Source organism: Haliotis rufescens, unplaced genomic scaffold (assembly GCF_023055435.1).
Source record: "Haliotis rufescens isolate VD_foot unplaced genomic scaffold, xgHalRufe1.0.p SCAF_1, whole genome shotgun sequence".
NCBI classification, from domain to species: Eukaryota; Metazoa; Mollusca; class Gastropoda; order Lepetellida; family Haliotidae; genus Haliotis; species Haliotis rufescens.
In genome coordinates, this window is record NW_025963779.1 from 78,853,781 (window position 1) to 78,881,250 (window position 27,470).

The 27,470-nt window shown below is 41.4% G+C and overlaps 2 protein-coding genes and 1 pseudogene across 2 annotated transcripts; 2 read left to right on the forward strand and 1 right to left on the reverse strand.

Moving 5' to 3' along the window:
* Positions 1-846: 846 nt before the first annotated feature.
* Positions 847-6,631, forward strand: LOC124143799. Its single transcript, XM_046512915.2, has 4 exons — positions 847-1,845; positions 3,904-4,080; positions 4,410-4,549; positions 5,079-6,631. The coding sequence occupies exons 1-4, from the start codon at positions 1,723-1,725 to the stop codon at positions 5,920-5,922; spliced, it is 1,284 nt and encodes a 427-aa protein (XP_046368871.2). The 5' UTR covers positions 847-1,722; the 3' UTR covers positions 5,923-6,631.
* Positions 6,632-11,536: 4,905 nt separating this feature from the next.
* LOC125383439 (multiple epidermal growth factor-like domains protein 6) lies at positions 11,537-18,294 on the reverse strand. Its single transcript, XM_048401580.1, has 6 exons — positions 18,170-18,294; positions 17,833-17,890; positions 17,445-17,549; positions 15,510-17,150; positions 13,386-13,473; positions 11,537-12,277 (listed from the first exon to the last, which is right to left on the reverse strand). Exons 1-6 carry the CDS (start codon positions 18,173-18,175, stop codon positions 12,058-12,060), a joined length of 2,118 nt encoding a protein of 705 aa, XP_048257537.1. The 5' UTR covers positions 18,176-18,294; the 3' UTR covers positions 11,537-12,057.
* Positions 18,295-20,011: 1,717 nt separating this feature from the next.
* LOC125383448 lies at positions 20,012-26,829 on the forward strand (annotated as a pseudogene).
* The last annotated feature ends 641 nt before the right edge of the window (positions 26,830-27,470 follow it).

Here is a 27,470-nt window from a genome sequence, read left to right on the forward strand (position 1 = left end):
TAACTAGAATAATGTTAAAAGCGGCGTTTAACCCAACTCACTCACTCATTCGCATTGATGGTACATTTCTACCAAATATATCACCGCAGCTTTAGAAATCATGTGTACATAATACATATTCATTGTGTCTGAGGCTGATTCCAAGCAGCAGATTGAAACGATGTAGTTATCATGTTTAGGGAGCATTTTTTAGTACAGAGGTGAGGTGAGGTGAAATGGGGTTTAACGTCGCGTCCAAGATTATTGCACTTATATAGCGACGTGCATGTACGTGTGTGTGTTTGTGTGGCTGCTTGTACTAGTCCGGACTGATGCCGATTTATAGTGCTAGCTCACTGAGATACCATGCCGAAGTTTAACATGAATATCCCACTCAGACACAGTATACTGACTCCGAGCCGACCAGTCCTTGTTTTAGCCCCTTAATGCCGAGCGCCAGACAGGGTAACAACAAGTACCATCTTTTAACGTCTTTTGGTATGACGCGGGCGGGGATCGAACCCCGGACCTTCCGCTCTCCGGGCGGACGCTCTACCACTAGACCACGGAGGCGGTCTAGTACAGAGCATTGGTCCAATAAACATCTTTACTGATAGTTGCAGTATACGACAAAGTACTTACCTGTAGTAAAGCTGTAGTATAGCTGTAGTATGGCTGTAGTATACCTGTAGTATACCTACGGTTTACCGTTACCCATTGTAGGGGAACGGGTGGCCCAGTCGTCTAAGGCGCCGTGCAGAGTTGCGTCCCTTGGGCACGCCAGAAACCTATGATTGTGGGTTCGAATCCCGGTTCGCAACCGATTATGTTTCTAGGTTTGTCAGCACCATACCCGTGCTCGTTGGTTTCATCGCAGTGGTAATCGTCTGAGACCTGTATCACTTGGGGCTTTCCTTCCACATTAAGCTGACACGCCGTGATATAACTGGAATAATGTTAAAAGCGGCGTTAAACCCAACTCACTCACGTTCCCTTTGTAAGTCTGTAAAGTACTTGTTGTTTACCTGTAATATGTCTTATGTAAACCTGTGCGGGCCCAACACTACAACTCGGGCTGTCATTAAGTTGTGTACAATAGAAATCGACCTGAATCTACTCGATCTTTCTTTTATGAACACCCAAAGTCTGTGATTATTTTGAAATAAAATCGTAACAATGTTTGTCGTATGTGGTGTTTTAAAAGTATCGAGGATGGGTGCTCCATTAAAATATTTATGTAAATATCCCGCCCCTGCACAGCATAGTGTCGTCTGCTTTTACTTCCTCGTACCTCGGTTGTGTGTTTGATGGGTGAATGCCTACTCAAAAAGATAAGTTACATTTATGGCGCTTCCGCATGGATTGTGTGCATTGAGTGTGCGAGCGAATTTGGTTCAACGCTTCTTTGGACAATGTATTAGTGGGCAACCTCCGCATGTTTTTGAAGTTTTGACTTGGAGACTTTAATTAGAGATGTAATTAAATCCTGACATATAATAGTTATTTCAAAGAAAGAAAAATGAAAGACATACATGGTTACAAAATAATGCGTTGAATTAGGGCTCCGACCCTGTAATGTCATGACAATGGAGGTAGAATTGAGGAAACTGAGTGACATTAGAGTTACGTCCCCTTCACAGAAAGCGCCAGATACGATTGATGTCAACCTTTCCAAGACGAGAACGTTAGCTTGGCCTTGTGGTTTGCACTGCGTCTGTTTATACTGGATTAGCACGTGTGACGATGCCAGGTCAGGTGTTTCAAGTGGTCCAGTGCTACAGTTGCCACACCTTCCAGGTGCAACAGAGAAAGAAGGTCAACAAGTGGGTCTGCAAGATGTGCGGAGAGAAACAGTCCATCAAAAAAGTATACTATATTCTGTCACAAACAAGTCATATTTCACAAAATGACCTAGTTTTGAACCCTAACATAAAAGTTGCTGTGATAGATTTTGAATGTATTCCCGAAACAATTTTTATTTCATTTTTTGTTTGAAACGCTTCAAAGTTCTGTTAGTTTCAGATGAACCAACATATCAAAAGGTTAATGTTGTAGGCCCTAATAACAATTCTGATTTAGCAAAGAGGAGACAGTTTATCCTGAAGCAACTTACTTTCGTGCCTCATCAATATCTGAATACCAAGGTAACAATTGCTTTGCTATATTTTTTAGCTCACCTGACTGAAAGTTAAGTGGACTTATCGCATGGCGTCGCTTGCAATAAACTTTTTTGGAAGGACCCATCAACAGAAGCTTCACATGCTTTGATCTAGACGTTCTAATCTGATTTCCAGTTTTGAAAAACCTTATCATTCAGCCATATTTGTTGAAAGTGGAATGAAATTTGATACATGTCATGGTCCTGAACATACAGCCGTTTCTCCTAAATCTGCTCGTGTTTACATGATGCAGCATCAGAAATTAAATTGGCACTAGTCCTGTAGTCCTTGCAAAACTGCCCAATTTTTAAGGACTAGTAGAAATTTGCCTTTTTTAAGGGGTTTGCTATATACTATTATGTACATGATGTATAAGGACTAGGCCTAGTGGACTAAAAATGTAAGTTTCTACCACTGTCACAGACATCACTTCGCTAACAATACCAAGTAATTAAGTTGTCATTGATAATGATTTCCAACTTTATTGTGGTAGGTATTTAATCCATAAGTAATTTAAGATTTATTAAGAAGTCAATCTGTTAAATTTTAAGGTCATTTGCATCGATTGACTTAGTACGCAATTCCGCGATATGTTCGAATACTTGTCATATACTGTACATGTATATCTCTTCAACATTCATTCAACGCGATTGAAAATCGCATACATCTTTAATAGTTTTATCTGCATTGACACTCTCCTTTTTACCTACAAACACAAACACAAATTAGCACATGGCAAACATGCCGCCTTCTGCAGGAAATAAATGACTTATTTGTTGCTAGTTAAACAAAAGGGTGAACCTGAAGCAATAGTCATTGTATAATGAACTGTCATTTCTAATTAATTGAAAAGTCCATACTGATAAGATTTCATTTGATACGGTCAGACACCCTGTCTTTGATACAGTCCACACTACAGATGGAAATAAGACAGCGAAATTGATGAAGGCACTAGAATGTAAATGATATATTTTTTCCCAACAAACTGTAACACAATTTACAACAGTCGCTATTTCATGTCATCACTTTGAATATATTAAATTACAACGCAGCAGTCAGCAATATTCCAGTCGTATCACATCCGCCATAATCGAGCGGTGACAAGACAAATCAGTGACTGCTATCAACATAATCAAAAGCAACAATACATAACACTGGAGCACAATGACAATTGTTGAAGACCTAGAAATTGTTTGTCCCCTGCATGCCAATGAAATGAACAGCTGTTGGTGGTAAACATGCCTTCTAAATGATCTATAAATGTTCTCGCAAATAATTCCTCCTAAAGTTGACAATGAACAGAAATACAGAAATACTAATGTAATTTCTCCTAAAGTAGACAGTGAACAGAAATAAATATACTAATGCATTTTGTTGTTGATACTAATGCTAATATTTTTAAATAGTTTAGTAACATTAATTGCAACATAATTTGAGTCACAAATACCGAATATCAATTACAGATTCCACTGTGTGAAAACAAAATGTCTCTGAAAATTTGCAAAATCACACACCTAAAAAATCTCATTGCTTTTGGACCAGGGGGATTTTCTTTCATAGATAAAAATTACCAGGACAATCCTTGTATATGACATTTGTAGAAAGCACCATCTATTTTTAAGTCAGTATCATGAATGAAGGAATCGACAGCAACTGTGTTCAGTCGATTTTAAATTACATGAGGACCTATTAAAACAGCACAATTTCATGCATAAACAGTTAAACAGCTGTTTAGTGAGAACACAAGGGGTCTTCTGTGCTGCAGGTTTACGGTGAAGGCAGTGGTGCCGACTGCAGAGTTCATGTACAGAAACTGAACACCTTGAGAGGGGAGATGGACCACACCCAGCAGTCGGCCATGCTACAGCCTGCTCACACGGGGCCTGAGCTGGGTCACCCTGACCTAGGTCACTCTGACCTACAGTACAGGCAAGACAGCCAGGTTAGTGGTTTGTATTTTGTGTGTACTCTAGAATCATTCATCCCCAAAGTTTAGGCGATCAAATGAAAGTTAAAAATTCATTCAAGTTCTAAGAATTTGTGACTATGTTAGGTCATTTATGATGATGTATTATTTAATTCAAATTGTCCAAATTAAGGTCAAGCTCTGGAAGTAATTTTTGTGCATTGGATGTACTTTGTGTAAGACGTTTAGATTTGCATATATGGTGATGACAGGGCTGTTTCTGTTTTTCGCAAGTATATGCAAACACCTCAAGTTGCAGGAGGAAATTCATTGATAAGATTGTTTCCTCTATCCTCCCTGTGCAGCTGATGTCACGCTGGGGTCAGTTCATGGATGATACGCCACAGACTGAGGAGTGGGGTGATGATGATGGGGACAATGATCATCGCTGGACCACAGACAAAAAGATGTTCAAAGAGTCAATAAAGCAAAGTAAAAAAAGGAAGTAAGTTAACAGCATCCATCAAAAACATTTAGCTCACCTTACTAGAGTGAGTGAGCGAGTTGTGTTTAATGCCGCTATTTACAGTATTCCAGTTATATCACGGCATGTCAGCTTAATGTGGGAGGAAAGCCCCAAGTGATGCAGGTCTTAGACGTTTACTACTTTGGTGAAACCCACGAGCACGGGTATGGTGCTGATAAACCTAGAAACATAATTGGGGTGAACCGGGAATCGAACCCACAATCATAGGTTTCTGGCTTGCCCAAGGAACGCAACTCTGCACAGTGAATTGCGGCACCTTTGATGACTGGGCCACCCATGCCCCCCCACCTTACGAGAGCTTGTATGCTAACTGCCCAGTACTATGTGCCTATTATTCAAAGAGGCTAGGAGAAATTGACAGACTTCTAGCCCAGATGGTCTCATCAAAAGTGGATTTTAACTCTTGAGTGATTATTGATGATAATAATGTGTGAACATATACTTACATTGTTCCAACCATCACTTACATTTTGTCTAATTATTTCAGAAAATCACAGGGAACCTTCAGTCAGCACAGTTTAAAGGGAGATAATCCATTCTCTTCCTACACCAGCCAGAGTGTCTCCAGCTGGGATAACCCTGACTCATACATGAACATAAGAGATAGTGGAAATAGCAAGGCAGATGATCTGTGTGACAAATACCAGTCAACCGATGACTGTCATTTACAACTGCCCGACCAGAGACTCCGGAACCACAGCAAGAACAATGGTGGGTTGTCTTCTGATTCAGTTAAGAAAGTGATGACTTCTGTCGTAAAGAAGCAAAAAACATCAAATCAAGATGTAGCTGTCAGAAGCAAATGGTCAAACTTTATTGACAATGAGGAAAGTGATGATTCTGATTGCTCAGAAAGTACAATGAGGTTCGGACGGACAGAATGTAATCCTGAACATGACAGTTCAGGTTTGCAGATGGGTGGTCAGACAGCGTCCAGTATGTGGTCAGTGTTTGTGGACAGTGCTCCTTCTGAACCGCCCATGTCACAAGAGGGCTCTCATGTTACAGAGCCTTTTAGTTCATCATTGAGAAGTAATGTTAATGTGAGTGGTGCCAATATGACCTGTTACCATGGTTACATCGATGAAGTGATTGGTCAGTCTGTCCAGAGGGAGTTGTCACAAGGACACAGTCATTTGGACGGACGAAAACGTTCCTCTAAAACGTGTGACAACAATTCAGGATCGCCAGAACAACACAGGGCAAACACTGGCATGGACAGATGCGGGCTTGAACATGTTGAAGGAAAAGAAAACAGACCTCACCTGCAAACTTCTTCTATGTTTTCGGTAGGAGATGTGGACGATGCTGATTTAGAGATAGACTTTTGAAAATTAAAAGAATATAATTATGATTCTGTAAGGTTTATAAAAATGTACTGACTCTAAATATGTGAATAATCATTTTAGATACAAGTGTACCTAATTTATAAAGCAGTTGTTTTATATATAGAGAATCTCACCCGAGTGTCTTTTGATATCAAATATATAAACACTAGTTGATAAAAGTGGAAAAACTTCAGGACTCAGTTTTGGATGATAATACTTGCCATGGTCCTATACTCAGACATGAGAATTTACCTTGGATTCCCGGAATTCCAGTATTTTTCTTCTCAAAATGATGTAAAATGCACATATTTTAATCATTGTATTAAAACTTTTCGTAGGTGGGCTTGCCCCCCAAACCCCTTATATTGGCGATGTTCCTCCAAAACCAAGTTATGCTGTTCTAATGTCTGTATACTGTCAGTGCCATATGCAAACATTGTTTTGTTAACACCACCACCTGGATACCAGGATAGAATGAGGTGCAGGTGTGTCATTGTGCCCTCATGGCTTTGTTTGTTTTTCAATCATTCATTTGCCTGGCCCAGACTTGAATATTTACAGGCTGCTGTGATACAATGTCATACAATGATATTCCCTACTGGTTTTACTTCTGTTTTGTTAAGTGGTACTCTTGCGTGTTGGAATGTTTTATTAGGCTTAAAAATATAAGCAACTCAAGTTTTTGATATTCAATAAATATTAATATAACATGTATGAGTTTTCGTCTTTTTGCTTGTTTGGGAAGTATTCAATTATCTTGTCTTTCACTCACACAAGAAGTAGATCGATAAGTGAAACAGATTTTGATGAGTCACTATCAGGGCCGCTACTTGATCACATGCACTTGTTATTCAGGCTAGGTTTGCACACAGTGAAAGCAGACCCACAGACATCCACAGAAAACATGGTTGAAATCACATGTTATCTCCTGGGAGACATCGCTGCAATGAAAATGCATCATAATGCTTTGCAGACTTTTGACATCATTGGTTGTCATGACGTCACAATCAAATGACATCAGTATTCTCTGCTGCTGAAGCTGATTAGCTGTATGTGTTACAGGACACTTCTTACTGTTTTTAGCTGTTTACAAACTTGATCGAATGATGTTGGATTATAAATTAATAGAATCTCACCCATGTTTTTTTATATTAAATATATCTACACTCAGAGTTTTAATCTTTTGATGACTTCTGTTGATGCATCTGACATCAAAATACACTTGGGTGAGATTCTCTATATATACAATGCAGATTTTAAATGCGCTGCCTTCAATATGCAAACTGATTGACAAATATGCTAAAACTGACTGTGGCTGATCAGTTTTGGTTTGTTTGTTGTTTAACGCGGCACTCAGCAATATTCCAGCTATATGACGGCGGTCTGTAAATAATCGAGTCTGGACCAGACAATCCTGTGATTGACATCATGAGCATCGATCCACGCAAATGGGATACGATTACATGCATCAACCAAGTCAGCGAGCCTGACCACTCGATCCCGTTAGTCGCCTCTTACGACAAGCATAGTCGCCTTTTACGGCAAGTGGCAGATCATAAGGGGTTCAGAGAGCGGAAGGTTCGGGGTTCGATCTATAGGGCTAGCCCACTGAGATACCATGCCGCAGTTTAACATGAATACCCTACTCAGACACAGCATTCTGACTCCGAGCCGACCAGTCCTTGATTTTTGCCCCAAAATGCCGAGCCACATACAAGAATCTATTTAGTACATTAAAAGTACAGAAGGAAAACGTAGTAAAAACATGTTGGACAGAGAACACGATGATGAAGCCAATTAAACCGGATTAAAAACTGGATGCTATAGAAAGCGATAGTTAATTGGTTTATTGACTTCCTGTTTAAATGGCTACATCGTCGTGTGTACATGGAGAAAAAGTAAACTTCTCTAATAAAGTGGTGTAAATCTTATGTTATTGAAAACAACAACATTATATAAAGGTCATTCGTCTGATCAATTTTTAATCATAACAAATTCCTTGACAAAACCCATACCTGGTAACCGGAGACAGAGGGACACGCCCCAAAAGACGGTGTAATAATTCAATCAACAATGTCAATGGTTGGTGTGCCCATCATTTGCATTGATGCAGACGAGGTAGCGACGGTGCATTGAAGACCTCAAATTACAGCAAAATATTGTCCCAACTGACCAATCATTATCGACTGGTTCTGGTCCTGTCATAGGCGTCCCACCATCTCATCCCAGACAATGTACTATGCTGGGAGAGGTCGGGAGAAGCAGTTCGACACGGCAGTACAGCAATATTATGCAACCTCAAAAAGTATGACAACACCTGCAACATGTCAATTTCCTGCTACAACGTGACGTTACGTCCCTGCATTTGCACAACGGGTAGAACATAATTTCGAACAATGTCCCAGTAGCGTACTCAATTCAAAATGCCATTATCAATGATGAGTTCCCCATGAGTTGTGATGCCACCCCATACCATTACACTTCCACTCCCACTCCCAAACTGAAGACGTTGAGTAACACAAGCGTCGCTGAAAGCTTCTCATGGACGTCAGTAGACTCCTGCACGTCCATCGGAGCTGTCCAGATGAAACCTGGACTCATCTGAGAACAGTGTACTGTCCCAGGCTTGTCGTGACCTCAGAAGCTGTCTACACCAAACTATGCGTTCCTGACGATGACCTGGAATCAAAATTGGGCGTGTCGATGGACGTCGGGGCCGAATGTTGTCCTCCCTCAGCCGGTTGCGCACGGTTCTGCCACTGACTGGCCCAACCCATGAATTGTCCGAGCTGTTTATGTGGCAGTTTGGTATCGATTACATAGATGCACCAACCGAATATGGTTGTCTTGGTGACGACCGATCTGTGGCAAGTCATAAGTCTTGCCCTGCTGTAGGTAACGTCTCCAAAGAGATCATATTGTGTTTCGACGAACATTAAAATATCTGGCAACTTCATTTTGCACAACTCCTGTTTGCAGCATACCCACGGCGCATAGTCTTTGGTTTTCAGTTAGCCGGGGCATTGCGTTAGCATTATTTACGGTTTAACAAAGGTGTTTATATGAGCACCTGATAGCTAAACAATCACATTAAAAAATCACGTGTATGAGTATCATGCTCACAACAAACACCCAAACATCCAAATTGTGCGCCGTGATTTGAAGAGTTTTGAATGAGAATGCATTTAAATTTTACATGTGAGTAACAACTAACAAATAACAGAAAGTGACATATAGTGATGGATCAGTTATGGCGTGCTGACAACAAAGGGGGTCTGAACAGTTCTCGGTAAAAACTAGGATCTATTCAACCCCCTGTTCAAACCACTGTCATTTGGTACAAAATATCGTTTTGTTTACAGATTAGGCAACCTTTAGAATTGAGGACAGCTGGTATGAAGGTTTTTTCTAAAGTATTTCCATTTGATATCACGTGTAAAAATAGATCACGGTGAAAAGGAAGTCAACACCACAGACACAGCCATGCTGAATGGAAATACAATGTAAGGGAGATAACTGTATACATACCACGTAATGAAGCATACAATGCTGTCTTTCACATTTGACACAACACATTAAGAAGAAAGAAAAACATATTCTTATTCAATGCCATCAAATATGTTTTAGAATTTTACAAATTCAAAGTTTACATACAGCAGTGCTGAAACATGTTTTAATCAAATCCGAATATAAACTTCAGGTATAAGATATAGATGTAGATATTAGCTGTGTATACCATACGGCTTCCCCGGCTGGCCCCGTCTCACAGCGTCTCTGGTCTGTAACATCAACTTATCATACCACCCGTCACCTTCATCTGCACCAGCCGTTGGGTCAGCTTCGTCTTGAATCCTTTCATAATGTCGGTAACCACAATCACGTGACCCACCAAGCTCTTCCAGAGAGACGTTATAGCATCTTGTTTACATGGCCAGATCGTTTTGTACAGGTGGTATGTATACCCCACCTGAAAAGAACACTACCTATGTACGTGATTCAGATAACAATGAAATAATATGTTTCAGAAGCGCAATGTCACACATAAACATAGTTGGTTAAAAAGATATTAAATACAGAAACATTAATAAAAACTCGGTCAAATAATGAAAATGCAATTGAGTTTTAACGGGATTCTGCGGCAGATTATCTATGATGGTTATTCTTTTGCATTGACAATTTATATGTATATCTTAATCAACGGATTAACAAATGTTGAATGAATAAGGTCAGTTTCTTTTCTTCTCGCTGGGCACCTTAAACAGAATCGATATGTGAAATCAAGGGAAGTAACTCCATGATTAGTAATTACATAGAAACTCTCAAGCAATATTGTTCTCACATTCTTCTCCCAAAAACAAAAGAGATCAATTTGTTTTAAAATATATGATTTCGTTATTCTAGTTTCTTCTTATTTTGGCTTAATATAAAAGTAGGTTATATAACAAGAAAATGCCTATGACATTTTGCACTGAGACAACAAGGCAGCTGAATGTCATGACTCCAACAGTTAGTGTCGACATTACTATCATATCGTGTATCATGGTGAAGATGTACACATGTTATACGCGTTCTCAACGCGCGTTAGGGGAATGAACTTTTGGGCAGTAGTGTATTTGCCTTTTGGTAACCGAGGGGACATCCCTCAACATAGGTAGATTTACTGAGCTGACTTCAACCAAACCAAACGGTTCGAATACAGGGCACAGCACATGTATGAATCATAGTTAAACTTTTATGGAATATCTGAATGAAATAGTCACTCAGGCAATATTTCTAATCGTTAAGTCATAAACAGCATCCGTTACTTGTCCCAACTGGAGAGTATGACGTCATCCCATCCTTTCCTGAAGAATCCACACATTTAGATTAGCTAAAACTTCTATATTTCACGTTGAAAACGCACAATACATATACACAGGGTGGACTTTATGGACTTGAAAACCGGCAACAATCGTGTCTCTTAATTTGAATATTATGTTATTCTCTTCCAACATGGACCTCTTATCCGATGTACATTTAGTTATGGATGAATACGGAAATATACTTAACTAAACTTTATATAGGTATACTATTTAAATACCCAGCATCACTTAATGAAGTAATCGATTATAACGCACGTGTATTACTTCTTCAGGTCAACTGGCAAAGGTGACCACGGGCTAGGGTAGAATCAATCACATTTGTAACATGATAGATGTTTGAGATGACAAATCTTCCTCGACACTGCACGAAAGGATGTGCAAGTGTGTGTTTAACAGTGAAGTAGGAATGTTGATTGTTAATATTTTTGGAACGTGTTTTCATTTATATCAACAATAATCGTTTGTCACCACGTTTTGTAAATCCATGCATGTGGTCAAATCACGCCACGAGACTCTTAACAAATTGCCATGCTCGCCTGTATAGATGTTAATTTGTTTAACCATTCGAAATTATAAATGAAGTTTGACAAAGTAAAATGAAGACGAAGAAAAATGTTTATTCTCTTGAATCACTCAAACAATAACACAGAAAACTATAAGTGAGTAAATAAACTACAGATTATATATATATATATATATATATATATATATATATATATATATATATATATATATATATATATATATATACACACATTAACAGCGCTCCTTTAATTAATTTATTGTAAATGTTTATGAATGACTGAGTAAGCGAGCTGGGTTTAACGCTGTTTTGATACGTCTTTCAATTATATCATCATGTCAGCTTCATATGGGTGAAAAGATCGAAGTGATGCAGGTCTAAGACGTTTACCACATTGGTGAAACCCATGAACACTGATATGGTGCTGACAAATTTAGAAACATAATTTCAAAGAACAGTGTCATCCTTTCATGTATCCACCAGAATTGGAAATATAATAAACAACTTGAGTCTAGCTCGTCAGTTTCTTACTCCGGGCTTTGCACAGATTGTCCCGTGTAGGGAATTAAACCCAGGCATTTGCAGGGACGGGCGAAACCTTTTACTACTAGGCTACACAGATGGAGGATTAAATGTATTAATCATGACTTCAAACAGTCAATTACGCTTCTTTCCATAATAAGCGTATGTAACTGCACTGAAATGGTAAGATTTTCCAGAAGAACATGATGTAATTGATCAGACTGTCTCTTCTCAGTACAGAGACGTGTAACCCGTGCAAGGGGAAGCCTGTCTCAGCTGCTCGTAGCCTCTGTCTTCCAACGATACTGCAGCATCTGGAATTGTTGCATACTGAGATCCAGTACTGTCTCGTGGTTCAGCCAACTCATACAGTGACACATCATCAACTGATGAGTAAACATTGTCCTCAAAACGGGGGGAGAGGTACACCGCTCTTGCCCTTTTAGAAACGCTGAAAAAAATATCGAAATTTTAAAACTTATTTTGGCATATCACCAAATATTGTCTAAATTGAAATGTTTGAAACATTTGGAAAAGGGTTAAACCTTAATCATGTCGACGATGAATTACCCTAAGATACAGGCGCGATAAACACTTTATTATGCAAATATTGGCGTAATAATTTCTTCAACAGTCGTATCAGGATATATTAATTGGATGATGTTCATTAAATCGGATATGACAAACTATTGCCCTGAAACAGTAACGCGAATATAAGCAGTTAATCATTTTCAGGGGAAACAGTAATAGTTTAAAAACAAGATTCCTTGTAATGAACAAACATGATTAAATCATATGTGTGTCTTGAATGAGAAAACGTTTTATAGAGCAACGTTAATGATAGAGCACACGAGGGGATAAAATTTTCAACTGACAAACATAACAATTACAGCATAATAAACAACATAACAATTACTCAGTCGGTAGGAAATCGTTTTAGAGAAGTCAAAATAGTATATGTATGTGACGTCCGAGGGGTACCCACACCGCAACACAGCGATATTGGTGTAATGAACGAACACAAATATAGTTCATCTGTTTCGTTGAGGATATATTTGACATTAACCCAATCGCCGTTGCCTTTGGATGCCTTAACTGTTATCATTCACATGCTTTCAGTTTCTTTTTCCCAACAGCATCCTCAAGTATCAACTGTATTATATGTATGATGAATCCCTTGGACCCTTTCGCCAGCAGGGGCGGTCGGGTAGTCTTGTAGTTAAAGCGTTTGTTCGCCACGCCGAAGACCCGGGTTCGATTCCCGACATGGGTACAATGTGTGAAGCCCATTACTGGTGTCCCCCGCCGTGATATTGCTGGAATATTGCTAAAAGCGGCGTAAAACCATACTCACTCACTTTCGCCAACATGGCTTCGTTTTGAAGGGCATTCGAGAGACACGCTGCTAATAATAGCAGTCAAATCAGATTTTAGAAACAGCCATGGAATATCTCATATATATTGTGGTCGTTGTTTATTTCTTAAAAAAGAAACTGGATAATCGAGGATGTTAATTCAGATATTAATCCTATATTGTGACTGTAAGGATCCGGACTTACATCTTAATGGCCATGACCGCAATGATAAGCAGCAGAATTGCAACTACAGAGGTCCATACTAGTGTTGATGGCTGCAGACTCTTCGACGCTGAAATATGATACAAAAGAGATCGATCAATGGCACGGAACTTACAAAAGTTCTATTCATGTTCATATATTAAGATGTATTTGAAACTATGATTTTTCACTGGGAAATGTTGTCAAAATGTCTAACTGTTTGTCTTTGCCTATTATGTCGAAGGTCTACGTTTAGTGAGTTATTCTATGCTTTTTAAGATTTATTCCGCCGGTAAATAATAATTTATTTCATATGTCATAATTCTAACGTCATTTATTGACTTGTACAATCATGATGTCCCCCTTGTGTGTATTGTAATCGATCAAAATAACTGTGTTTCGTATAACGTTTAATGAAAATATATTTATTCTGATATTAGATAATGCTTCTCTTAATACATAGAAGACATCTCCTCGACTTTAAGGTCGTGATTCCTAATTTGCACGTACATGTTCATGCACGGCGCACAATTTCGATGTTTGCGTATTTGTTGGGAGCAAGATACTCTCACACGTGGATTTTTAATGTGAACAGCACACAGTGATTGTTTAGCTGTTGGTGCTAAAAAACAACAACTTTTGTTTACCGTAAATAATGCTTACGCAATGCCAATGTTTGTTGAAAATTAACGTCTACGCGGCGTGGGTGTGCTGCCAGACATTTTAACATCGAAACACAATATATTCTCTTTGGAGACGTAATCTACTGCGGGCAACTTGCCACAGGCCGGTGGGTCCACGTATGTCGTCACGTCACAAAGATAACCATATTCGATTGGCGCATTTACGGAATCGATACCAAACTGCCACTTTAACCACTCCGCCAATTCCTGGATTGAGACCAATTAGTGGCAGAACTGTACGCAACCCGTTGAGGGAGCACAACATCCTGCTCCGACGTCCCACTGATAGCCAAATTTTGGTTTCACGTCACAGTCAGGCACGTCTAACTTGGTGTATACAGCCTCAAAAGCTTCATACGACAGGACTGGGACAGCATACTGTTCACAGCGGAGTCCATGTTTCATCTGGACAGCTATGATGGTCGTGCAAGGGTCTGCAGGCGTCCAAGAGAACGTTTTAGCAACGCTTGCGTTACTCAACGTCGTCAGTTTTGGAATTGTAATTGTATGGAGTTGCATCACAATTCATGGGAGAACACAAGTCAACTCTGAATGGGTGGGTGAGTGAGTGAGTGAGTGAGTGAGTGAGTGAGTGAGAGTGCTTATACAGACTATACACAGATATATTCTTTTCTAGAAACTCTATCATCTTATCAATAATCATATTTTCTGACAGTCAAGACTAATAACGTATAAAATTGTGTTTTGTTCCTTCATAGAAATAGCTGGTGGTGATGTGAAACAGGAAGTTACTTCGCTTTCAAGATTATTGCAACGAGCATGTAAAGTGTGTGTGTTGCTGCTAGTACTACCCACTGAGATACTATACCGCGGTTTTAACATGAATATCCCACTCAGACACAGTATACTGGCACCATGCCTACTAGTTTTTGTTTTATCCCGGGAAGAGCTTCACGCAAGGTAACAACAAGTGTATTATATTTTGGTATGACGCACACGGGGGATCGAGTCTATACCTAGTGATGCTTATCCGCTTATCCTGAGAAGGCTTTGAATGTTGTAACCTTGATCAAGCAAGATTTTAAAGGGCCTCATACGACTCTTGCTCAAAAGTTGTTTGATCAAGGTTACAACATTTAAGGAAAATTATAACAATGGATCACTGAAAATTTCACTAGGGGTTAGTTAAAAGGTTAAGTATGTAGCAGCCGCAACTTACACAACATTAATATATATGTGTTTGTTGTTAACGCCGCACAACAATACTACTGCTATGCGACGGTTGAATCTTTACTGGCAATCCAGTAACACAGGAGCTCGTTTATGATTTTGTTGAAACTATAAATGATAGGTTACCTTTGAATTACTTCCACAGCTTACATACTTAAGAAATACGTTAGTTTCGCAACACAGTGGAGGGAAATGGTGTCTCGGCCAAAACGCCGTTTCTTTCTGTCAGGTGAGCTAACAAAAGGAACGTTACCATGACAGTTGTCTCCCTCCCAGCCTTCAGCACAGGTAAGACAGTGTCCTGTTCCGTCACAGCTGCCGCACCTGGGGGAACACCTGCTGCTACAGTTCTCTCCATAGTAGTTCTCCTCACATTCCAGACATGCAGCATCAACTCTATCACACCTGGCACAGTGTGACGGACATCTGCTGTTACACTGAGGCCCCCACAAGCCGTCCTTACAGCCGTGTGTACAGTTTCCCGAGTCACGGAAACATTCTGTCTTTAAGCAGTTTGCATTACAGGTTCTATTACAGCGGTGTCCATAGCTACCCGGTTTACATCCATGTAGGCAGGCTCCATCAGTTATGTTGCATGTACCATTCAGACATGTGTTGCAAGATTTGCCACATGTTCCCCCGTACCAGTTAGCATTGCATGAGATACATGTATTTTCAGATTGGTGACAACTTGAACATTTATCTGGACACCGGGTGTCGCAGTGTGGACCTTTATAGCCAGGTTTGCATCCTGTGCAGGAAGCTCCATGTTGTTCACAGGCATCGGTGGCACAATTGTCTGGACAAGGAGTGTCACAGTGAGATCCCCTGTAGCCAACTTTACACTTGACACACGTACCATCCTTTTGTTTGCATGTCTTCGTAGCACAATTGTCTGGACAAGGTGTGTCACAGTGAGATCCGCTGTAGCCAACTTTACACTTGACACACGTACCATCCTTTTGTTTGCATGTCTTCGTAGCACAATTGTCTGGACAAGGTGTGTCACAGTGAGATCCGCTGTAGCCAACTTTACACTTGACACACGTACCATCCTTTTGTTTGCATGTCTTCGTAGCACAATTGTCTGGACAAGGTGTGTCACAGTGAGATCCGCTGTAGCCAACTTTACACTTGACACACGTACCATCCTTTTGTTTGCATGTCTTCGTAGCACAATTATGTGGACATGGTGTGGTACAGTTAGAACCCATGAAACCATTCTTACAGTGTGAACATGCACCATCAGTTCTGTCACACAATTCTGAAGCACAGTTTCCCGGACATCTGATGTCACATCTGCCACCATACCACCCAGCAGTACATCCCTCGTCACACTCGCCTGTGTTCCATTTACATGTGATATTGTTACATTGTTTATTACATGCGACCTGACACAAGTTACCATAGAAACCAGCCTTGCAAGTCTGTGTACAGGTTCCATCAGCCATGCACTTGCTCAGTAAACAGTTTACACAGGAGTGATCGCACATCTTGCCAGACCAACCTTCCTTGCATCCCCTGTAACACGTATCTTTGGTATCGCATACACCACCACAATTAAGTGAGCACTTTAAGTCACACGTTTCTCCATAATATCCTTCTTTACACATACATTTCCCGGCGGTTTGGTCACAGATACACCTGGCATGTATATGATTACATTTAAGACCCCAGTAGCAGCGTTTACATCCACCATGGCATAGACCAGTCCACCTGCGACAAGTAGACGTACACCCAATGCTGCAGGTTTTATTACAGTCAAGTCCCAACTTGCCATCGGGACACTCTTCTAGACAGGAACTGTTGTATGAGTCAGTACGATGTGATACCGGCGGTTTGGCACAGGATTCACAGGTTCTCTCAGCTGTCCTGTAGTAACCTTTTGCACAACCTGCATAAGTAATGTCGTATTATTAGGAAAGTATTATGAAGAAACTGTAATTGACATTTGCATTGAATACTTATTAAACTCTGTTTTGGGCAGATATTGTATATCAACGAATATGATCAATATATTGTGTTTAGAAGTTAACATATATAGAAATACGAAACAACAACAGCAATCAAGATCTTATCCGAATTGTGATCTCTGTAAAACAACATTTGGTTTAGTTTTGCATGTTAACCAAAGTTAAGGTTTACTTAAGTAACGAACAGATAAAGGAATAATAGTCCCATGACAAACCTTCTTCTCGGCAAATGGCACACGTCTTCGCACAGGTGACATCAATTCCTGGTTGTGAACAATCCGCTGTCTTGCAGTGATCCTCCAATGTGTCGACACAAGATTCTAGCCAAAGGCAAAATATAAGAAGATACTAGTGCGGTGTACACATGTACTGTTACAAAGACATATTATCTGTATCAACTGTATCACCAGAGGTGTCCTTGGTTTTAATTTTGTGGAACATTCTCTCGTTTACAATAACGCCGCAGTTAATTGCAAATTATGGCCCTTGATTAAGTTTTAACTTTTTGGTATCAATGATTCTAATTAGTTGCTATATTAGTGTACATCAGGGTGGGTGGTGATCATAAACAAGTGACTCGGATACGATAAAATGCAGACTTACCAGATCCTGCTCTGAATGTTGCAATGATCACGATCCAGCAATATGCAAACATTCGTGTCTGGAACAGAGAAACAGTACAGGAAATAACGATACACTTACCCTTTCGCAAACACCTGGTATCATCACTATATTTGACAATGATTCATAAACGCGTGCAATGAACTTCTTTCTCCTTTTTATTATAATATTTTTGTCGCGTATATTTATTTCAGGGATTATATGTTAGTCTTACTGACATGCTACGGTTTGATTGAAAATTGTCCATTCCAATTGTTATTTTTTGCATTCAGATAATTAATATCCATTAGATGATGTTATAAACTTAACTATATATTACCTCCATGTTTCTTCTCCTGTTGAAATCACATGTAGCCTCTCTGCCTCTCTTGTGAATTAAGTCGTCACTGTGATTATGTTGGTTTAGAAACAGCCTTCCCCCATGGTGTATACATCACACTGCAACACAGCCGTCAGGATGATTCATAATTCTATTTCCCTGTTCACTTAGATTCGACAATAGAACCACCTCTGTACCCGGAAATATGATGGGTTTACCCAAACTATTTATAGCCATGCGTGTGTACATATGAAATACATCAAAATATGCACCAGTTAGTAATTACAATGAAACAACTTGATGGATCGTCAACGCTTCGTAATATACAATATCAAATCTCGCATGTTAATATGTCTGTATAAACAGTCGGGGTCCATACCATACATAAGTTTCCTACTGCAGTATTAGCAGCTATAACACATTGACAGTTTGCTTTTCTTTACATTTTCTTTACAATTTTTTTATATATTTTTCTAACAATTGATAATATTACCTCAGTCTAATGTAACACATAAAAGGGATCACAGTTGGTGTCGAGACTCTTTCCGACGGATTGTTTGTATGTGTAATTCAGTCTAGGTTGTTCAGAAGGAAGAGATAGTTCATATCAAACTGAAAAAAAAACAGACGCGTAGAGGGAATAAGTTTAATTTAGTCTGAGGTATTTGACAAGGGCAACATGGACAGTTGTGGTCAGATCTCAGTGAAATATCCAAGCTTGCGAGCGTAAGGAAACATTTCTACTTTCACTTGTGTGTACTCACGTGAATGCTCGCATTCCAGTTAAACAAGTGTCTCGCCATATGACAAATATTTACCAATGAAAGACTCGTTAACATTACTCAACGGAACCTTGTATTGTTAAAGGGCACCTTAATTTCACATATTTTTACTTCGCATCTTTTGCGTTTGTTTTTGGATCACAAATATGAACATTTTGTTTGTTTGTCTTGTCTTTTACGACCCAGTCAGCGACATTCCAGCTATATCACGGCGGCTTGAAACTAATCGATTCTTAACAGACTTATGAACCAGTGGATGACATTATGAACAATATCCCACGCCATATGTATGTTCTAGTGCATTCAAAACAAAACGATTAACGTACATTACCGCAGATACAACATTTGTATTTAGTTTTTGTCTAAGTGTCTTCATATTAAAAAAATAATTAGCTTACGAATCCACACAAATTGATTGATTTTGGCACAAATACAATAATTAACGAAAGCAATAAAACAAAAAACAAACAAATAAAATCATTAGAAAGATAGTAGTATAGAACGGGTCGCCAGGAACCCCTTTTGGTTGAGGGAGGTTGAGGGAAAATAGGGAAGGTGATTGGTTGATCCAAGTCACGTGATCGGATAGGATGACTCATGCATCAACAGCGCGTCGGGAAAGGGTGGGGAATGAAAGGTGTGTGTTTATAAGGCAGAAAAGAATTCATAAGAAAACAAAAGTAAAGGGTTATGAATAGAGCTAAATGTATAGCGTGCTGTCCTGAATAGACAGACCGTACCCGTCAGCCCAGTTTGAATTGAGCGCGCTTGACAACTCACGTGGCCTCGTCGTTTAACCCGCGCTCGCTAGAGCGTGCGACCTGGTTTGATGAATACAGGGTGTGTGTTGAAAGTACATCATACCACAATAGAGACGGGTTGTGTCAACACGATATACGCCGGGTAATGTAGGGAAAAAAATGTACGTCTAGCTGGATCAAATTCATCTTGTACGGTCTACACGTTGTACACCATGAACGTTAGACAACCTGTATAGAAAAAAATATAGACAAAATAGATAAGACTTCACAATCAGCAAGCTAGCAGTGTCGTTTACATTTAGCGCGCAAGAACGAGGTAGTCACGTCACCCTGCATTGACTATAACGCTGAAGGCAGCCGGATTTCGAATCACCCCGCGCTGCGTACTATTGTGAACCATTTGTATAGAGGGCGTTCACTTATTCAGCCCTGTCCCGACTTGCATAGTTGATGTTTCAATGCTAGCGTTTCCATTTAACGCGATGACAAATAAACCGTACGGTTTGAGTTTTAACCGTGTAACATGATGTGCACAGTTTTACTTCAGAACGTGCTATTTTGACAATAGATAGTTAGAACCATGCCTATGTTCAATAGAAAACTGATGAGTACATGTAGCAGTGTGACGGCACGAAGCTAGGTTTGTTGGGAAAGTGATGGAAGCCATCTATAAGACATTTCATGTTTACAATAGTCACCCTTAATCGGATAGGATGACTATACTATGTCTATACTAGCCTAGACTATACTACTAAAATTGAGGTCAGGCACCGAGATAGCCAACGCGCAGGTGTGTACATAATAATAATATCTGAATTGCTCAATGTTCAACATCTTTTCCCGTGTGAACGTACAGACAGATACACAGGTGCATCTATATGGGTATATGGGTGGTCCGTATCCCAAGCTGTCAGTCATGCTTACAGTGAGCTATACAGGTGCGTTGAATGGCCAGTTACTATATGGCAATCATTCATCATAGAAACATCCTATATAAACACCACCCCGAATATCAGAGCGTCATTTCAGTTTCAACAGTCAGCAAGGAAAACATGGATTCATCAAACGCGTAAGTGTATTTCTTAATGACTTATTTCGTTTATATTAAATGAGAATACTATACAGCTTACACATGTTTTAGGCTGAGTGAAAAGGTATGTGTTAGTAAAAGTGATTATGAGTAACTCTCATTACCAACTTTATGAAGAAAACAATGTTGTATCTCTAGCGAGAATTGAAAGGAAATGTTTTGTCTTTCAGACCATTCACCTGTCCACAGTGCGGGAAAGGTTTTAATAGAAAAGATAACTAAACCTTTCCCGTCATATGCGATCTGTTCACCAGGGTGAACGTTACGCGTGCGACCATTGCACAAAATCGTTTGCTTCCAAACAAAAACTAAACAAACATAAATGTGCCCTGTCGCAACAACGCCTATCGGAATACCGATGTAGCGTAAGTTTCATTTTCATTATATTTTCGTGAATGTAAGGGTAATTTCATTAGATTTAAGCGAATATGTGTGGGACTTTTATTTATCTTCCTATGCTTTTGAAAAGGTAATTTTCATTCTATGTTGAAAACAAGGACATCATGCTATGTTAGTACGAGTATCGTTACTAAACTCGTACAGTCCCTTTAAGAACACTGCTTTATTTCTACATACAGAAATGCCCCGAGGTGTTCCCCTCTCCCCGTGACTTGGCCGTGCATTTTCGACGGTGTCATTCTAGCGGTAAGTTGAATGTTCATAATGCCATCTGAAGTAAAAGTGCGAAAGACATGGGTTATTGTATTGAAAACAACACATTCGTGACTTCGAGCTTATCATTTCACTCGAATAAAATATGCTCAGATGCTATAGATTGAACATATCTTTTTTCTCCACAGGCGCAACACAGACGTCGCGTCATGACGCACGGCCGTCTACCTCTAGAGCAGTACCGGTTAGTGGGGGTGAGTTCTATTTTGTATCTATCTATCACTTCATTCATCCATGGTTAGTTTTAACGAGGTTCATACCGCATAGGGTTTCAATATATGTGTGTCGTGTGTTTGTAGATAGCATTGACTGGGATGTTTTCAGTAAACTGTTTTGTATTTCAGGGACAACCTCTACAAACCAGCCTACACCGTCCACCTCTTCGGGGCAGGTTGCAAGGGTGGGAAACTCTCGTGCTAGTGGAGGTAGATATTGAATAGTATTTTATAAGCTATGGGTTTTAGCTAGCCCTGAATTATATGTATTAATTCAATCCGTCATGGTGTTCATATGTATTCGCTTTGGAAGTATTATATAGCACGTGTTAGTCATGCGGTTTCATTTGAAGCATAAGAGCTCGTAGTGAGTGAGTGAGTGAACTATGCTGTTATAGGCGAGCACAGTATTCATACATTGAATTTTATTCTATCACCAGCTCCCTCGTGTTCCCGCATCGCAGCATCGGATGGTTGTACTACCTGCCGGACGTGTCATAGGCGTTTCGATGATCGGTTGTCTCTCTACCGTCATCAGATGATAGAGGGACACCGTGTCCTACCATCGCAGTGCGGCGGGAGTATGGATACCGATGCTGCTGGTAGTGAGCTCCAACCACGCCCATGGGGAGAAGGTCCCGCCCCGTGGGTAGAGGAGAGCACTGGCGAGGTGACGGAGCCCGGACTCCAGGAAGCCTTTGACCTGGACGCTCCCTACATCCTCGCACGGGACCAACCCGGGGAGATGTTTTCTACCTACAACCTCCCCGTCAGCAACAACTTTTCGATAGGTGAGTTGATGGAACGCGCTAGGGAAATCTATCAGTCGTTGAATTATAGTTTTAGGTTGAATCTAGCGTTCGATGTCATCCTGCGTCACGTGGAGACGGGACGCTATCGCTATTTCCACCCTTACGCTGTCGATCCGCTCTTTACTACTCCTCTCTATATCACCGAGCTGAGGTATCTCGAACGGTTGCGTCAGAGACTGGAAAGCTTAGATGTGATGTCTTATCTATTGAAACAACGCCCCGATACCAAATGGAAACCCGTTTTGATTACGAATGTACAGTTTTATGCGTACAGAATGAAATTTCCTTTAGGCCACCCCCCTGCTGCTCTCCCCGATTACATTAAACACCATAAAGCTATTATCTGTTTACATTATAATGCTAAGTCTGGTCGACGATACGAGGACCATTTATGTGCTTTCCGGTGTCTGGCTCTGTATCGAGATCCATCCGCTCGACAGTCACTAGAAAAGCCCACCAAAGCTCTTTACTATCAGTGGGTGCCTACTCTCGGGACCATCATCTCCAATCTTTGTATCAAGTTCGTCCCGAAGAGTACGCGGGTCTCCCCCCTTCTCTCCTGTGTCACTTTGAAGCCTGTTTCCGTGTGAATGTGAGCGTGTTCACTCTAGACGTGACGGGGATAGCTCAACCCGTGTATAAATCTAGAGGGTTGTATCAGGAACACATGTACTTAAATCAGTTCGAAAGTCACCTATCCCTCATTAATAATATTAACATCTATTGTAAACGCTACCAGTGTCCCCCGTGCGAACGCCTCTTCCGGCGCCAAAACAAATGCAACGAACACCAACGTCGTTGCACGGGTCAAACGACTTTGCGGTTCCCGGGTGGTTTCCACCACACCCCAAAGACCGTGTTTGACGAGTTGGAAGAGTTCGACTTCGTCGTCGAGCCTAGAGACAGATATTTTCCGTGGTTCGTGGTGTTCGATTTTGAGTGTTTTTTGAAACCGATGAATACCGGAACCCAGAAACTGAGATGGACGCAAGAACACCACCCCATCTCGGTCAGCGTGTGTTCCAATGTGGAAGGGTTTACTTCGCCACACTGCATCGTCGATTCCGATCCGGATCGACTGATTGCTGCCATGTTGTCATACATGACGGAAATAGGAGAAGCCGTAACGAAGCTAGCCAAAGAAAAATATAAAGAGGTGTTAGAACGCTTGCGCGAGTGGATGCAATTGTTGTCTGACGAGGACCAGGCGACTGTTGACGACGACGATGACGATGATGATGATGATGATGTCAACGTCAGGGAGGGTGACAACCACCCCGCCAAAGGCAAGCCTACTCGCGCACACTCTACACCCGTGGCTAAGTGGGGAAAGCACGTGAGCGATCTCTGCGGGAAGCTTTTGGGGTACTTTTCTCAAGTCCCCGTCCTCGGTTTTAATTCAGCTCGTTACGATCTGAATATCATTAAGGAAAAACTCCCCAAACATCTCTCTCTCGACGACGTCGAATCTCAGGCTTTCACCGTCAAGAAAAACAATGCTTACTTGTGTCAAAGTAATCAAAGTTTCAAATTTCTTGACGTCACGCAATATCTCTCTCCCGGAACGAGTTATGCTCAGTTTCTGAAAGCATTCGGAGTGCAAGAGAAAAAGGGATTTTTCCCGTACGAGTATCTCGACACTCCGGATAAGCTAAACGAAACTCGGCTTCCCCCTCTGGGTGAGGCATGGTATTCCAGTCTCAAACAGAAGTCCGTCCTCGACGATGGTGTGAAATCGATCGAGGAGAATTATGCCGAGCTCGAGGAAGTTTGGAGACGGTAAGGCATGTCCACGTTTCGAGATTTCCTCGAGTGGTATAACAATCTGGACGTGGGTCCCTTTGTGGAAGCCGTACAAGCCATGCAACGGTTTTATTTCCAGGACGGCATCGACCTCTTTAAAACCACTATGTCGGTACCCGGTGTGGCCCGTCAGAAACTATTCCGGGAGAGTCGAAGGTTAGGGTCTCCTTTGCTCTGTTCGATAAACGCAACGAAGACCTCTATCACACCGTGAAGGGTAACGTGGTCGGCGGTCCTTCTATCATATTCACGAGGTACCACAAAGCCGATCAAACGTTGATTAGAGGCCATCCCGAAAAACGGTGTAAAAGGGTAGTTGGGTATGACGCGAACGCGTTATACTTGTGGGCTATAGATCAGCCCATGCCCACCGGTCCTTTCGTGCGTAGGAGAGCCGAGAATCGATTCAAGCCGGAACGCAGGGACAGGTACGCGTGCATGTACGATTGGATGGATTGGTTGAGGGAGCAGGAAGGGCGGGACATTCGGCACAAGTTTAACTGGGGGCGGGAAAAACGAGTCGGGCCGTACTTGGTGGATGGGTTCATTCCCGGCTCCATGACCGTATTCGAGTTTCATGGATGCTATTTCTACGGCCACCATTTTCACCTCACGGCGAAAGCGCGCGCTCAGGAAAAACCAAGAGAACGATTAGAACAAAAACTAAAGGCAACCAGAGCGCGCGTTGCTTACATCCGTGATCTGGGTTACACGGTCGTGGAAATGTGGGAATGTAACTTTCGCGCCGAGTGCAAAACTAATTCCCAGCTCTCGTCCTTTATTCGAGATCGTCAACCACCTTTTACTCAAAAGAAGGCGTGGAAGGAGGTCTCGGAGCGAGGTATGTTGAACGCTGTGGAAAAGGGGGAACTTTTCGGCATGGTGGAAGTGGACATTCGCGTCCCCGACCACTGGATGCCTGGACAGAACCCTCACGGCACTCGTCTCTCCCCGAGGGAGTACTTTCAAGAGATGACTCCCTTGTTTTGCAATGCAGAAGTTCCGTTCGAGATTCTCGGGGAACACATGCAGGGGTACATCAGGGAGAACGACTTGAGTACAAAACCGCGCCGTATGCTCGTTGGCGGGTTAAAGGCGCGGAAAATCTTGATCGCCACCCCTCTGTTGCAATGGTATTTACAGCACGGCATGGTGGTCGATCGCGTATACCAAGTCGTCGAGTACACCCCGAACGCGTGTTTTCAGCAGTTCGTTCGGGACGTGTGCTCGGCCAGACGAGAAGCCGACCGAGATCCCTCAGCAGCCATTCGCGGGGATACGGCTAAACTTACGGGCAACTCCGCGTACGGTTCGGTTTTGATCATTAAAGAAAAACATCAGACCGTCTCGTACGTGTGTGGTCAAGCGTCGGCTAGCACACAAGTCAATTTCCCTCAATTCAGAAAATTGACGGAACTGGGCGGGGGTTATTTCGAGGTGGAGAAAGCCAAGAAAGTCATACGCCTCGATACTCCAGTGCAGCTGGGGTATTTCATCCTGCAGTACGCCAAACTGCGCATGCTTCAATTTTACTACGATTTCATGGACGTGTACGTGGATCGTAGCGATTTTGAATACATGGAGATGGATACGGATTCGGCTTACGTGGCCTTGAGCGCGAAATGTCTGTCCGACGTCATTAAACCCACCAAACAGTCGGCGTACCAGGACCAGTTGAAGGGGCTCTGTGGTGACCATAACCCGGACGACAGCCACGTCACGCGTTGGTTTCCACGCAGTTGCTGTTCCGTCCACGCCCTTCACGACAAACGTACTCCGGGTTTATTCAAACTCGAGTACGAAGGAGACGAGATGATCGGACTATGTAGTAAAACGTACTTAGTCTCACAGTCCAGTCTCCAGCGAACTCCAAAGCCAACGCCGAGTTCGAGCGTACGTACAGCACAACGTTTACTACGCCGTGCCCGCCGCCGGCTCGGTCGCAACAAGCCCGTCAATAACAAGGCCCGACGCCTCCGTTCAAGCACCCCTGTCGTCGGTCATTTCGAACGCCGGGTAAAATTCTCCTGTAAAGGCATCTCGAAACGCACACTGAAAACACCACTTAGAGCGTTTAGAGATGTTTTACGTACGCGAGTACCCGGCGAGGGGTTGAACAGAGGTTTCCGACTCAAGGGGAATACCATGTGTTCCTATCAACAGACACGCCAGGGGTTGAGCTATCTGTATTGCAAGCGTCGAGTGCTAGCCGATGGCATTCACACAGCCCCTCTGGACCTAGAGCTTTGTCCTTGGCCTTCCCGTGATGACAGGTTGGATGACACCGACACCTTTTTGGCCGAACTTTTAGAAAATTTAGCAGAAAATTAAACAAAAAAAAGTCCCAACCGCGTTCCCTCAACTCCAGTAGTGTACATATTATAGTTATTTATTTATTTATTATTATTAGAAGCATATTGTGATAAACATAAGTATTTCTTTCAAAAGTATTCTCTTTGCTACCTGTGATATTTTGGTTTCTCAAATGTATTTACATGAATAAATCTATGTTATTTTGGAAAGAGTGTTGGTTGTCTTGTCTTGTCTTATGCCATGTAGGTCTACTTTCTAGAAGTCGTGTATGAAATAATACATCCATTCACATACGAGTCCCGTACCCACTCGGAACAGAATGTACTGCCTTCTACACTACAGTTCACTACATAGTGCAAACTATCAGAAAATAAGACTGGTTTCCTTTGCTGTTAAGTGAGAAAATAAGACTGGTTTCCTTTGCGGTTGACGACACGCGTGAGAAAATAAGACTGGTTTCCTTTGCTGGAAGCAAAAGAGGCAAAGTTAGTTTCATGGGAGCCATTCTACATCCTAGTCTCGGAGGGCGATGCTATGCGCTATTATGTTTATTGTTAGCGAATTGGGGTGTAGGTAGGGTGCTTATTGTAGGCGCAATGGGGACAGGCCCTTTAAGAGCGACTTCAGCGTACTGCGATTCTATATACCGCATAACATTCACACAAACAACACGAGACTTCCATTCTATCGATTCAGTGTTTATTACTAACAGCTCGTTATGGTGATACATAAGACAGTATAGTCATTTTAATACACAGTTTCCAGTGGCAACATGAGACAAACTTTCTATCAATTCACGTTTAAAACTAACAACAAGAGAGATTCCATACTATTTTACAGTTTCTAATGGTTT